General features: G+C 38.6%; 1 protein-coding gene across 13 annotated transcripts in view; it reads right to left on the bottom strand.

Moving 5' to 3' along the window:
• PTPRM (protein tyrosine phosphatase receptor type M) overlaps positions 1–12627 on the bottom strand; it is a 480321-nt gene that overhangs the window by 152617 nt on the left and 315077 nt on the right. For all 13 annotated transcript variants that reach the window (XM_054057714.1, XM_054057715.1, XM_054057717.1 and 10 more), the window contains one exon: positions 5943–6075. In XM_054057714.1, the coding sequence (XP_053913689.1) occupies positions 5943–6075 (133 nt within the window). The remainder of the gene's footprint in view (positions 1–5942; positions 6076–12627) is intronic.

Genomic DNA, 12627 nt, shown 5'->3' with positions numbered 1-12627 from the left:
TGAATATTTAATCACGTGGCATATCTGCAAAAATGCACACCTGTTAAAGTTGAGTTTTAAATGAGATCTAAGAACAGACTAAGGGGAAAGCTGCAGAACAGTTAGGCACTTCTTCCACCAGTACATAACCCAATGTTTCCAGTACGAAGCACAGGATCAGGTCCTATCAAAGCAGACGGACTTACCTGCTCTGTTAGCAAGGGGTTGTTTTCTGGTTCGCTCAATTATAACTCCCCTTGCTCTTCTTTTCAGAATTACTCATTCTCTCACTTTCATTTAGAATCTCATGACACTGCCAACCCTGTTTCTTGCCATATGTTGCCATGACAGAGATTTAACGTAATTAGTACAAATGTTTTCATAATTCTAAAAGACGTATAATAATTTGAGAAACAACAATAAATACAATTAATCAGTGAAGCACTGCTGGCACTTATATGCAGAACTCTGACAAATAGTTTATAGAGATAAATTATTCCTTAGGAAAAAAATGCTGAAAATCCAGGAGCTTTAATTTGTGTAAATGTCCCATTAAAAACTTGTTTAAGACAAGAAAATTTAAAAGTCTCAAGCTCCAGTTATTTTTATATTGTTACAGTTGTGGGATTTTCCACGTGAAAGTCCTTGGAAAAAGAGCATCGTGGTTTTTGATTCTCAAGAATACCAGACACTGAAAAAAACAAGTAAACACAATAAACTAAAAATCTACAGAAACACAAAGTTTCAGACTTGCAAGCCCTCATGTCACATGTAAAAGCACTACATGTGATTGAAAAGATTTTATTTTTTTTTTAAGAAACATGGACAAGTTCCACTTTACTTCTTGTATACTTGTATTGTATACAAATGTTCTCCCTCTCTACCTATGTGAAGCCTTTTTCTGTTAAAAGAGAGTGACCCAAAGATTTAGGCCAACTTTGGCCAAGTTCCCTTCTATGCATGGCTCTTCAGTCACTTTCCACTACAGCGATTATTTTATGTCAATAAATTGTTTCTGTGTATAGCGATAATATAAGGTACTTCTATATCCTTCTGGTCTGAAGACAAATAAATTTCAGAAATATCACTTGTAGAATAAGCCTCATTATAAAATTTATCAAAACCAACACATCTGGCTGCAGGAGGATTGTCCCACTAGAAGTGAAAACTTCTGGAACTGTGTAATTACCACAGTTATTTCTTTCATCACCTCTTGTTTGTAGCTGGCTCAAACGGAAAAAAAGGCTCAAGGGTAGCACTGGGAGAAGACTGGAGTTTTCCTTCAGCTCTGTTATCTCCACTTTCCATCCTAAATTCTTGAAATAGCTGGCAAAGGTGTGTAACTGAAGAGCCTGATTTGCTGTCAGGGAATGGGACTACTGCATTCCCAGCTGAGCTCCACCAGTTGCAAAAGCCTTCTTTATCCACTGCCAAGAACCCGAGTCTCTGAGTTAAACAGATGCCACAATTACATATGTTAGCATCTACTGGAAGGCTCAGGCACGGAGACAGCTAAAAACAGAAACTAAAGACAGGCAAAGGAAAACAGCCTTTTTATGGAGAAATGCAATGATCAGAAAAACCTTATTCTACAACTGAAGCAGAAGCCGATGGAATTAAATTTACTGTATTCCTTACTCCTTACTGCACTCCCACTGCAGCAGCAAGATGGTAAACCAGAAAGAAACAGCTACCCCAAAGACATATATACTACTAACCAAACCTTGGACCAATAAATCTAATTTCTCAAGTTCTGTATACTTTTTAAACTTAGTTGAAATAGAATATAAAAGAGAAAAAACCCCAAGTTTAGAGAAAAGAATAAAGCAGTAAGGTCCTGATTTTTCCAAGTCTTGATTTAATTCCTATTGCTTTTCCAAATGTTGTTCCCTTATTTTCACTACTCTACTTTAAGTTGACCAAAAGATGAACCAAATTGCTGCATTTATTATTAGTATTATTGTTATTATAATTATTGTTGTTGTTGTTGTCATTAATAATAAAGTGCTACGCTGGTGTATCAAAGACTTGAAGAGAACAAGGGCCTTGTCCAAAATTTAATATTCAGTATCAGATTCAAAATCCACTTTACTGTGGAGAAATATTGGGGAAACACATCCATGGCTTCCACTGACTTTGTGCTACCTCTTATGTGAGAGATTCGGAGCAGCTGAGGAGGGAAAAGCCTACTGGCATTATTCTGACTTCACAGAGAAGAATCACCTCACTGATACGATTGTATCAGGATTAGAAATAGCTTGCAGTTGCTAGTCTACATTACCCGAGATCTTTATGCACGAATGTACTTGAATGGATAAAGAAAAGATAGAATAGCTAGAGAACTCTGAATAACCAAGGTGGGAGAAAAACTGGAAAGGACTAACAGTCTTCTCCTGACCCAGGTGACAGATGTTCAAATCTGGTTTACTTTAGTCGAAGACTGAATGTCCACACAAAAAAATGTTTTAGTGCCTATGATGTTCCTACCCTCACCAATGACCCCACACCATACACTGACTAGTTAGGCTACACAGTCTCTCTGTGACTCAATTTACAATACAATAACTTCAGAAGAGCACCATGTAGTGAAATATATAATGATGCCTAATGACTATTGATATTTGTAGAACTTCTCTACCTACTGCTTTGACAGGGTCCACATCCGAGCCATGTCTGGTCTTGTCTATTTGGCTGCTGAATTAAAAGCCCAACAGACTGGTCTGACTTGCCACTGACCAAGCAAAGAATGGTTGCTGGCTGAGCTGAGGTGGCTGTTGAAGGAATACGTTGGAGGAAGACACCATTATCATATGCAGTAAAACCACTTTCCAAATCTCTTGACAATGGAAAGAAATGGTTTGAAATTAAGTTAATTAAGCACTGTGAAGCACCAGAGACAGAGTAAATTTAATCTACTGTTGAGATCTGGAGATCAAGTCTACAAGGACCTATTTCCCTGACATAGTGAATAACAGACAGTATGTGCCTTGGCATATGTCTTGGGATAGTGGAATGTGAATGGGATATTGCTGTAGCCAATTCAAAGCAAGGAAAGTTTCAGAGCATGTTGGCTCAGTGAAACACAACATTGTAGCCCAAAAAATATGGACATAGCAGTGCAGAAGGAAAGTGGTTCTCAGGAGAAAGAAGCCACAAAATTAGAAGGTGCTATTTTATTTTTCAGTCAGATCTTTACTCCAGTAAAACTCCTGATGAAGTAAATGACATAAAATAAACAAGTGCAGTAGTCAAATGACACGCTGCCTTGATAAGATTGTTTCACAAAGTGGCATCCGAAGTATCATAAAACTGCAGAACCAGTACAGTTACACTAAGCTCTAGAATGATTTATACATTTTCTTCAAATGCATAATGCATACATAGTAACTGAACCAAGGTGAAACCATAGGGGCTTTCAGCAGCATACTGAATTAATGCACCAATAACAATTTATTGAATAATCAGTTCATCTTTTGCTTAAGTCATGAATGCAATTGTGTTCAAGACCTTCTATGGTACAGCTTCTGTTTTAGAGGTCTGGGACACCTTAAACCTACGTCCTGAAACTCCCATTAAAGCCTAATCACATCCTGGTGCACAGATAAACCATTCTTACTCTTTAATATTCACCTCAACTCATTTCAGAGTTTGTTTCGTTCAAGGCTGCAGCATCATTCTGGGAGATGTTTAAGTTATCAGTATCATTCTTTCTGTACTACACAATGAAATTGTATTTATTTGGTAACAGAGTTCCTGGACTTGTACTTCCACTAGTTTCATCTCTGTCATAAGCAGATTTATTCCAAACCTCAAAGAAGCTCACATAATGCATTTTCCTTCTAACAACAGAATTACTATGAATAATAATTACTGTGCTGTGCTAGACAGAAGGAATCAAGTATCCTTCTGCATTAACATACAAACACTTAGGATTCAAGCCTTCCTGCCTTGAACAATTAGATTATCAAAGAGCTTTTCCCTAGAGAATGGAACAAGAACTGGTATAGCATCCATTTAGGCAGAGATCCTGACACATTATTTACTTTGAAACTATTTGGATCATTTTGCAATGCTCTCCTTTCGAGATGTAGAAGAATTTGTTTCCCTTGAGTGAAAATATTCTATCTTGGTGCAAATGTTTAAAGAGAAGCTTGGAACGGGAAGAGAAAGAATGATGAACGCTGGTCAGGAATTGAGTGAAGAAAGACTGGCCAGACAACGTGAGAAGCCTTCCTCCCTGCCTGCCAAGTGCTATCTCTGGCCCTAGGGAGGAGTTTGGGAGTTCAACTGTTAAAATTGAAGGTATGAATGATGCAAGAAATGAGAAGTGGGAAGAAAAAAGTATGGCAAAGTTAGTACATATTTTAACTCTGTTACACTGTACTGTATTAAGAAGATTTGACTACTGTGTCTATTTCATTGCCCCAGCCAAATTTACCCTGGGGCTTAAGTCTCAATCTCTGCTTTACCTATTTCTTGTCATGATCTAGCCCTCAGCCCTGGTCACAGCTCACCCTACTTTGCATAAACTCTATTCTAACTCATAGCCCCACTTCTGTCTTCAAGGAGAATGAAAAACAGCTACTTCTGTTGCCTGCCCTGAGGCACTGTCAGGCAGCTGCCTCCTTAGCTGTGCCCCTCCACTGTTCAAATTCCGTAAGAATTTCAGGCAGCTCAGGGGTTTGGACTATCTCAGACCTGCCAAACTAGTTAGCATACAGTTACGTCATATAGTGTTGGGATGAGCAAAATCAGGCCAAGATTCCTTGCAAGGAAAGAAAAGCGGATGATAGTAGGATGACTGGTACAGAGGTGACGAGTTATGGGACAGTAAAAAGCCTATGGCAGATGCGGAAGGAGAATCAGTAACTCAGCCCTTCTACACAGCTCTTTCACACTCCAAATCCCACTTTACAGCTGCAAATCTCACACTGCTCAGGATATAACATAAACTAATGAACTCTCCTAGACTTAGCTTCTATCATCACATGGATTTTTTCTTACTCATGCCACCTCCCTAGCTATAAGATATTTTCCCCTTTATTATTTTTCCTTTTACAGTGTTGAGAAAGGCAACCAGCTTTAAAAGCCTTGCACTTCTAATGCTGCAGCAGTTTTCAAATTATATGTAAAGCAAAACAATCTCAACTTGAGTGTTAAGCCAGCAACTGGAAACATTCAGCACCACTGTAAAAATTTTCATTTGTTTTCGGTGAATGAAGTTTATACAGAATCACAGAATCACAGAATCACACAAGGTTGGAAAGGACCCATTGGATCATCGAGTCCAACCGTTCCTAACACTCCCTAAACCATGTCCCTAAGTACTTCATCCACCCGTTCCTTAAACACCTCCAGGGAAGGCGACTCGACCACCTCCCTGGGCAGCCTGTTCCAGTACCCAATGACTCTTACTGTGAAGAATTTTTTTCTGATATCCAACCTGAACCTCCCCTGACGGAGCTTCAGGCCATTCCCTCTAGTCCTGTCCCCTGTCACTTGGGAGAAGAACACTACAGACTCCATTCTTAGCAAAAATTACCTTAGCTCTAGTTCCTGTTTGACTGAGGATTTCTTCTGCATTGACAAATGAAACTACATATAACTTTCAGCTGATCTGTCGAATAGAGACTCACACTTTTAGAATGGAGATGCTGTTTTATTATTACAGTCCATCATGCAGTACTAATGCATAAAGTGCTATAATCATTAACCTCTAGTTGTTTTTCTTCCGTAACAAAGCCACAAACATTAATTCACAGAAAATGCTGTAGGATGAAACAAATATTGTGGTTTTATAAAAACCCAACAAAGCTTTGTGGGTGGGACAGAGCAGTACTTTCTAAACTCTGTAGCAAAGGGCATGAAGGTGGCTGGACACTTCTGCCAATATCAAATGAGAACCGCTGTAGGACATGCTGAGATATGAATATGTACATAGAAAACATCTACTAATTGCTCACCTTTTCTTCATTACCAGCACGACCCCCAGAAATATAATGACGAACAGCAAGATGCCTGCAATGACTCCAGCAATTTTAACAGTATGGTCAGTCTGCTTCTCAGGCTCTGGATCTGGTTTTCGAGTGGCAGCCCCTAAGGAACGAGTACAAGGTAAAGAAGAGAGAGAAAAAGAATAAGGATGTTATTTTTTTTTTATTTTTATAGATTTCATGTACCAATGTCATTAGTTTTATCTGGGGCCAACAGATAGCAATGCTTGATCCTTTAGAGAAAAAAATCCTGCTTTAATATGCATTGACAGGAATATAATTCTTCATACTGTTCCATGACATTTTGCTGGACCACAATGCAGGTAGGATACCACAGCAAGTCCTGACCCTTTTATAGAGCCTCTTTACAGATTCACAAATTTCTATATTTTTATTATCAGTGCTGGCTCACTTTTCTTTCTGCCATTTAGAAACTTGCTAACAATACAACAAACTGTCCTAAGCATTTATCCAAATTTGATTTGCTGGAACATTTTCCTCAATTATTTTTCATAAATGAAGCTGTAATTCCATAACATATTAGCTTAAACACCTGGAAAAGTGAGATAAGCTCATTTACCATGCATTTTACCCACAATTGTTTTTTACACAATGGAGGGGGTGTGTGTGCCTTTGGAAATCTAAATCTAGGTCACATCTGGTAGGCAAAAAGACTCCTCCTAAGCAATTTATTCACAAAGTGGGAAGCAGCTGATGATCACACCACTGGCACCCATATTTAATATCTGTTTAAATGAGATAACCAGTGCCTTACAGCAGCTACTGTCTTAGCTCTTCCAGCTTCTCCATGTAAAAAAAATAACATTGTTTGTACTGTTTACTGTATAATGTGACAGAACGTCAAATCCATGTCTGATGAAATATCCATTTCCTCTACTAAATGAGTTCAGGATGAAAAATGTTAAGGAAGCAACATTCAATTCACTAAACTAATTCAATTTTTTTTATGGACTTCCATATTTTTTTAAATCAAAACATGACAGAATTAATCATTTGAGGCACCACGCCATAAAGTGGACACAGGGATTTACGGAACACTTTCCTGCTATATATTTTTTTAGGAAGGCAGAAGGAAGAGTAAAGCTTGAGTGCAGTGTAATATTTTAAGACCACATTCTTATATCACTGTCTGGTTTTCATGGAGGATTTTGAAGACACCAATCATATTTTACATGCTTCTTTACTAGCATCTTCCAGTATTTAAAGGGGGCTTACAGAAAAGATGGGGAGGGGCTCTTTATCAGGCAGTGCAGTGATAGGGCAACGGATAACAGTTTTCAGCTGAAAGAGGGTAGATTTAGATTAGATGTTAGGAAGAAATTTTTTACTGAGAGTGGTGAGGCACTGGCACAGGTTGCCCAGAGAAGTTGTGGATGCCCCATCCCTGGAGGTGTTCAAGGCCAGATTGGATGAAGCTTTGAACAACCTGATCTAGTGGAAAGTGCCCCTGCCCATGGCAGAGGGGGTGGAACTGGGTGATCTTTAAGGTCCCTTCCCACCCAAACCATTCTATGATTCTATGATTCTACGATGATTCCTATTGTAGAGAAAGCAAATTGGTCATCAATTTACATGCAGAAATATTTTCTGAAAAGTACAATGAAAATATTTCCAATGTTTCTTCTAAGTTGTAACCAGGATATTCTAAGATGGTGAGTACTTCTGAGCACTCACAGTTGCTCTTCTGGCCTACATCTTCATCACTCCTTATCACTAGGAATGCCGGGAAAACCTGGCAAATCATATTGCTGCTAGAAAAGGTGCTAACATTTATCAAAACATTTAAAGAGCTAACTGCAGGAACCAGGTTCTTTGGAAAATTCTGGTCATGGCACTTTTTGTGAGAGCTGAGTCAGAGAAGGTGATCTGCTGCCTATCTTTATGCCTGCACCTCGTCCCGTCAGAATATCAGTTAGATAGCAATACACCGCAATTCTGAATTAGTAAAATTTACTTTGTAAAAAAGTTTACTTTGTATGAGTAAATGTAACAGAGTCTGGGTACATACATGGGTATGTATTCTCTTCAATGTAGATGCATAAAATTCTTTTAGAACCAGTTCTATTTTTATTTTCCTTGTGTTGTATACAAACAATTTTATTAAACTTTATGATGCTGCTGTAACCTGCATGCAAAACCCAGCTGCTGAGCTGAACTTGGCAAACAGGAAGCAGTGAATTAACTATGATGCAAATGGAAAGACATGATAAGGACTTCACAGTCCTCTCTTAATTCTAAAACCGAAGCAAAGAAGAATGCAAATTCAACAACAAGCCGTATCTTTTCAGATGTAATTTCTGAGACTGGTTCCTTGTGAAGTCTATTCCTCATTATCTCCTTCAGGCCACCTCACCCTACTGGAATACTCGTCAGTAATGCCTTCTTAAAATTAAATTCTGCCTTATGGTTTCATTTCTTTCGTTAAGGCTTCCAGTTTTAGTTGTGGGATAATGAACGCTAAACATTGAAAGTAAGTGAAGGCAGCTTCGCTACATTTTCAGATAGAACTCTCAAATATCCAATCCGTTTTATCTCAGCGTTGAGTCTCTCTTTGATAGCACAGGGTCGTAACTTCAGTGGAACTAACTAGACTTGCACTATGCAGAGAAGATAATATCAAAATTGTATTCAGAGCACACACACTCTCTGCCTATCACAGAAAGCAAGTTTCCTGAAATGCCTTCAATGGCACAAAGCATTACTCTCCTGGGAGTCATGAACAAGGTAGGGAATCCACCACTACTGCAAATTCTCCAAAGAAAGCCTCCAAAGAAACGAGAGGAGACAAAGAGCCTAACATCAGAACAAAATCTGATATTGCATCATCTATTGATCATCCAATTCAGAGATTACTTCAAATTGTCTAGGAAAAGTGCACGTAATGCCAACCCATGTTAAAAATATAGTAACACTTCCCACCATGAGGGACTCAGCCTGATTCATAATAAAGATTGTCTTAAACTGGAAACACAAAGTTTGACATGATTTTTAAGAACTCCTACTAATTACTATAGGAAAGCAAACAATGGCATCATCTCAAGTCTCCTTTACTTCCATTCAGCATCTCATTCATTCTCTGACACAATGTTGCTCCTTTCTTGGCATTGGTGGCTTCCAAAACTCACTTGGGTAAAAGAACTAGATTTGCCACCTCTCACCTTTCTTGAGTATCCCTGAAGTCTTTCAATATTAGAAATTCTGGATAAACTGTGTTCATTTTATTTAACACTGTTTATTCCTTTAACATACCTCTGGTTTTCTACAACAGGGTTTTAAAAAATTGTTGTGTTCTACCCCATTCTTTATTTCCCTTAGAATCATAGAATCACCAGGTTGGAAAAGATTTCTTGGATCATCAAGTCCAATCATTCCTATCTGCCACTAAACCATGTCCCTGAGCACCTCATCTACCCCTCTGTTAAATACCTCCAGGGATGGTGACTCAACCACCTCCCTGGGCAGCCTCTGCCAGTGACCCTTTCTGTGAAAAAATCTAATCTGATATCCATTCTAAACCTCCCCTGGTGCAGCTTGAGGACATTCCCCCTTGTCCTGTCCCCTGTCACTTGGGAGAAGAGGCCAGCACCCTCCTGTCTACAACCTCCTTTTAGGTAGTTGTAGAGAGCAATAAGGTCTCCCCTCAGCCTCTTCTTCTCAAGGCTAAATAACCCCAGTTCCCTCAGCCACTCCTCGTAAGACTTGTTCTCCAGCCCCTTCACCAGCTTTGTTGCTCTTCTCCGGACACGCACCAGAGCCTCATCATCCTTCTTGTCGTGAGGGGTCCAGAACTGAACACAGGATTCGAGGTGCAGTCTCACCAGTGCCGAGTACAGGGGCAGAATAACCTCCCTGGACCTGCTGGTCACGCCATTTCTCATACAAGCCAAGATGCCATTGGCCTTCTTGGCCACCTGGGCACACTGCTGGCTCATGTTCAGTCAGCTGTCAACCAACACCCCCAGGTCCTTCTCCTCCAGGCAGCTTTCTAGCCACTGTTTGGATTAATTTTGACATCATATGGACACTGAACAGGTCACTGGCACATTCTTTAAAGTGAAACCTGCATCCCTTTCTTCAGTGCAGTGTTCAATTCTGAACACTCTATGAGTCAAAAGTAATTAATATTTACCTCTGCTGAATACAACACAGCATTTATCCAGACTGAAATTTGAATTGGCACTACCTCTTTATTCAGTCTGCTTTTGTCCTGCTGAAATTCTTTATAGTCCCCTGTGAATTCCGCTAAGTCACATCACCCAGCATCATATTCAAGAGCTGCTGTCTCAATGCTAACTATTCCATGTATTAAATAGGCATATTGTAGAGCATGCAGTATTAAACTTTTAAGTGTATTAGGTATGAAAAAGCTGGCAGTTCACTTCTCTCTGGTTTCTGTCTGATAGGTAGATTTTGATCCAGAGTAAAGTTTGTCTCTCAACTCATAATTACTTATTAACTGACTTTTAACCTATAGCCACGCAGGCAATTGCACTGCCAACATGGCAACATTCACCTTTCTAGGTGAACTGTGTGTAAGGGGATAAAAGCAGCTAGGGGCAGTAATTCTGAAATTCATTGTGCCACCTGATAAATTCCATTGTCAATATGTGCTTCTAGTTTTGCTTGTACGTTTTCAAGAGAAAACTACTATTGCAAGTCTAAAAAAATGGTGCTGTGGTTTCTCTTTTCCTGTGCTGTACTGACAAGTACTAAAAAAGTTGAGTGAAATATAATCCTTCTTCACAGAAACAGTGTTAACTATACATCATGACTGTGTCATGATAATACAGTCCTCGCATTTTATTCTATTTATTATTGTTGTTTCAATCAGTTGGTCTGACATAGTGATTTTTAATTTTCTTGATCACCGCAAAGCCAGACTGCCTGACTTTAAAGCTTGCACAACAATCTCACTTCTGTTTTTCTTACTGAGACTGCCCGGTGGAATTAGAAGAATCAAGGCTAAACTGACAGACATATTGTGGTCCACCTCTAGAAAGGCAATAGGTCAGTAAAGAGCAGTGAGCGCTGGACAGCTCAAGGGAGCTCCTTAGAAAATGAAAAGACAAGAAAATGTTTCCTGCCAGTTTAAAAAGGATTAAGATACTGACTTTGGAAAGTCCTTATTTGATAAGAACAATCCAGAGCACTTCCTGCCAGAAGTGAAAACCAAGAGATACATTTATAGATAAACCTCAAGGTGCCACAAAACTCAGCAAATTAAGTGGAAGACAGTAGCATTGCTAGGTTTCATACCCTAAGTTATTTACTTTTCTAATTAATCTCAATGATTTCAATTTCCCTTTTACTAATTTATTGCCCTTTCTTTGTGGCTTTCCCTACAGCAGCATTTAAAATACGAAGTGTCTTTTTTTTATTCACTTAGAAAAAAAAGACTTTCAGCTGGCCTGATCTATGACTTTCTCTCATGGGTCCCATTTGTTCAGTGTTTTTCAAGTGATAATACCTAGAAGTAGAATTCATGAAACAACTAAGGATTTTATTTCAATTACTGTTGACTCTCAGACCTAGTCCATTAACTTTTTCTTAATATTGAAATTTCTTCTTCTGAAATTTAGTGATTACTCGTCCACTTCTTGGAGTCTTACCTTCTCTTCAAATCGAGAAATGAATTATATTCTAGTCACTAGCATTAAGTGTCTGCCACACTGTGAATTCTTAAATTACTTAATGCTTTGAAATTTCTATTTCTGTACTATGGGTTAGAAGACTGGGTAAAAAAAATTCCTCTCTTTGAAGAATTTCCAGTTCTCATCAAAGACAGGTCTGCTATTAGTATTATAGGATTCATTTGTGCTTTTCAGAAAACAGTTCTGCCTCTTCTATGCATGCAAAATTTCCCTTTTCTTTCTCATTTGGAAAACACAAGTGCTGTATTATTGATCAACCCCAAAACTTCTTCTGCTGTAATCTGCTGTAGGTAGTTTACAGATAGAAAACTTTCATCAAAACTATTCCTCATTAAAATGGAAGCTAAGACTATTCACTGAAAAAGCCACTCAAGCAAAACACCATTCTTTTAACTTACATGCTAGTGTTATCTTGTTTTCCAAAACCAATGAAAATGTTCTTTAGTAAAAGAAATGGACCTCTACAAAACAGAACAGAACCTCTCTCTCCTTCTCTCTTTGTAAATAAACAAAGTTTGGACTTGCTTGTCAATGTTTATTAGTCCCTTCCAGAAAAATGCAGTTAGAAATTTCTTCTATTATTGAGTCAAGAAATAATTCCTTTCTTTAATTAACTAGACTGGTCTCATTTTATTCCTCCCAGACAGGATTGACCACAGCTGCTGCCTATTTTACCTCCTTTCTGCAGCTTTAAGCTCTCAAAAAGTATTTACTTGGTAAGTTCCTTGTAAGCCTTTCCAACTATATTTCATCTACAGGTGTTCCAGTCACTGATGTAATAGCTAGCTTCACAAAGCTTTAAAAGTAATAATACAGTTACTCCAGATTATCTTAGTTTCCAGACAAACTTCAGACTAACTTTTGCCAGTAACCAGCCCACGATTTTCTTATGCAGGCAGTGTAATTCAACTATCACATATCAGCACCTACTTTTAACATATTTCACAGCGTGAGTCAGGGAAATGAGACATTATACCCCTGCG

Source organism: Cuculus canorus, chromosome 2, assembly GCF_017976375.1.
Source record: "Cuculus canorus isolate bCucCan1 chromosome 2, bCucCan1.pri, whole genome shotgun sequence".
Classification (NCBI taxonomy): domain Eukaryota; kingdom Metazoa; phylum Chordata; class Aves; order Cuculiformes; family Cuculidae; genus Cuculus; species Cuculus canorus.
The sequence above is the reverse complement of the archived record's forward strand: the minus strand, read 5'-3'. Positions and strand labels throughout refer to the sequence as shown.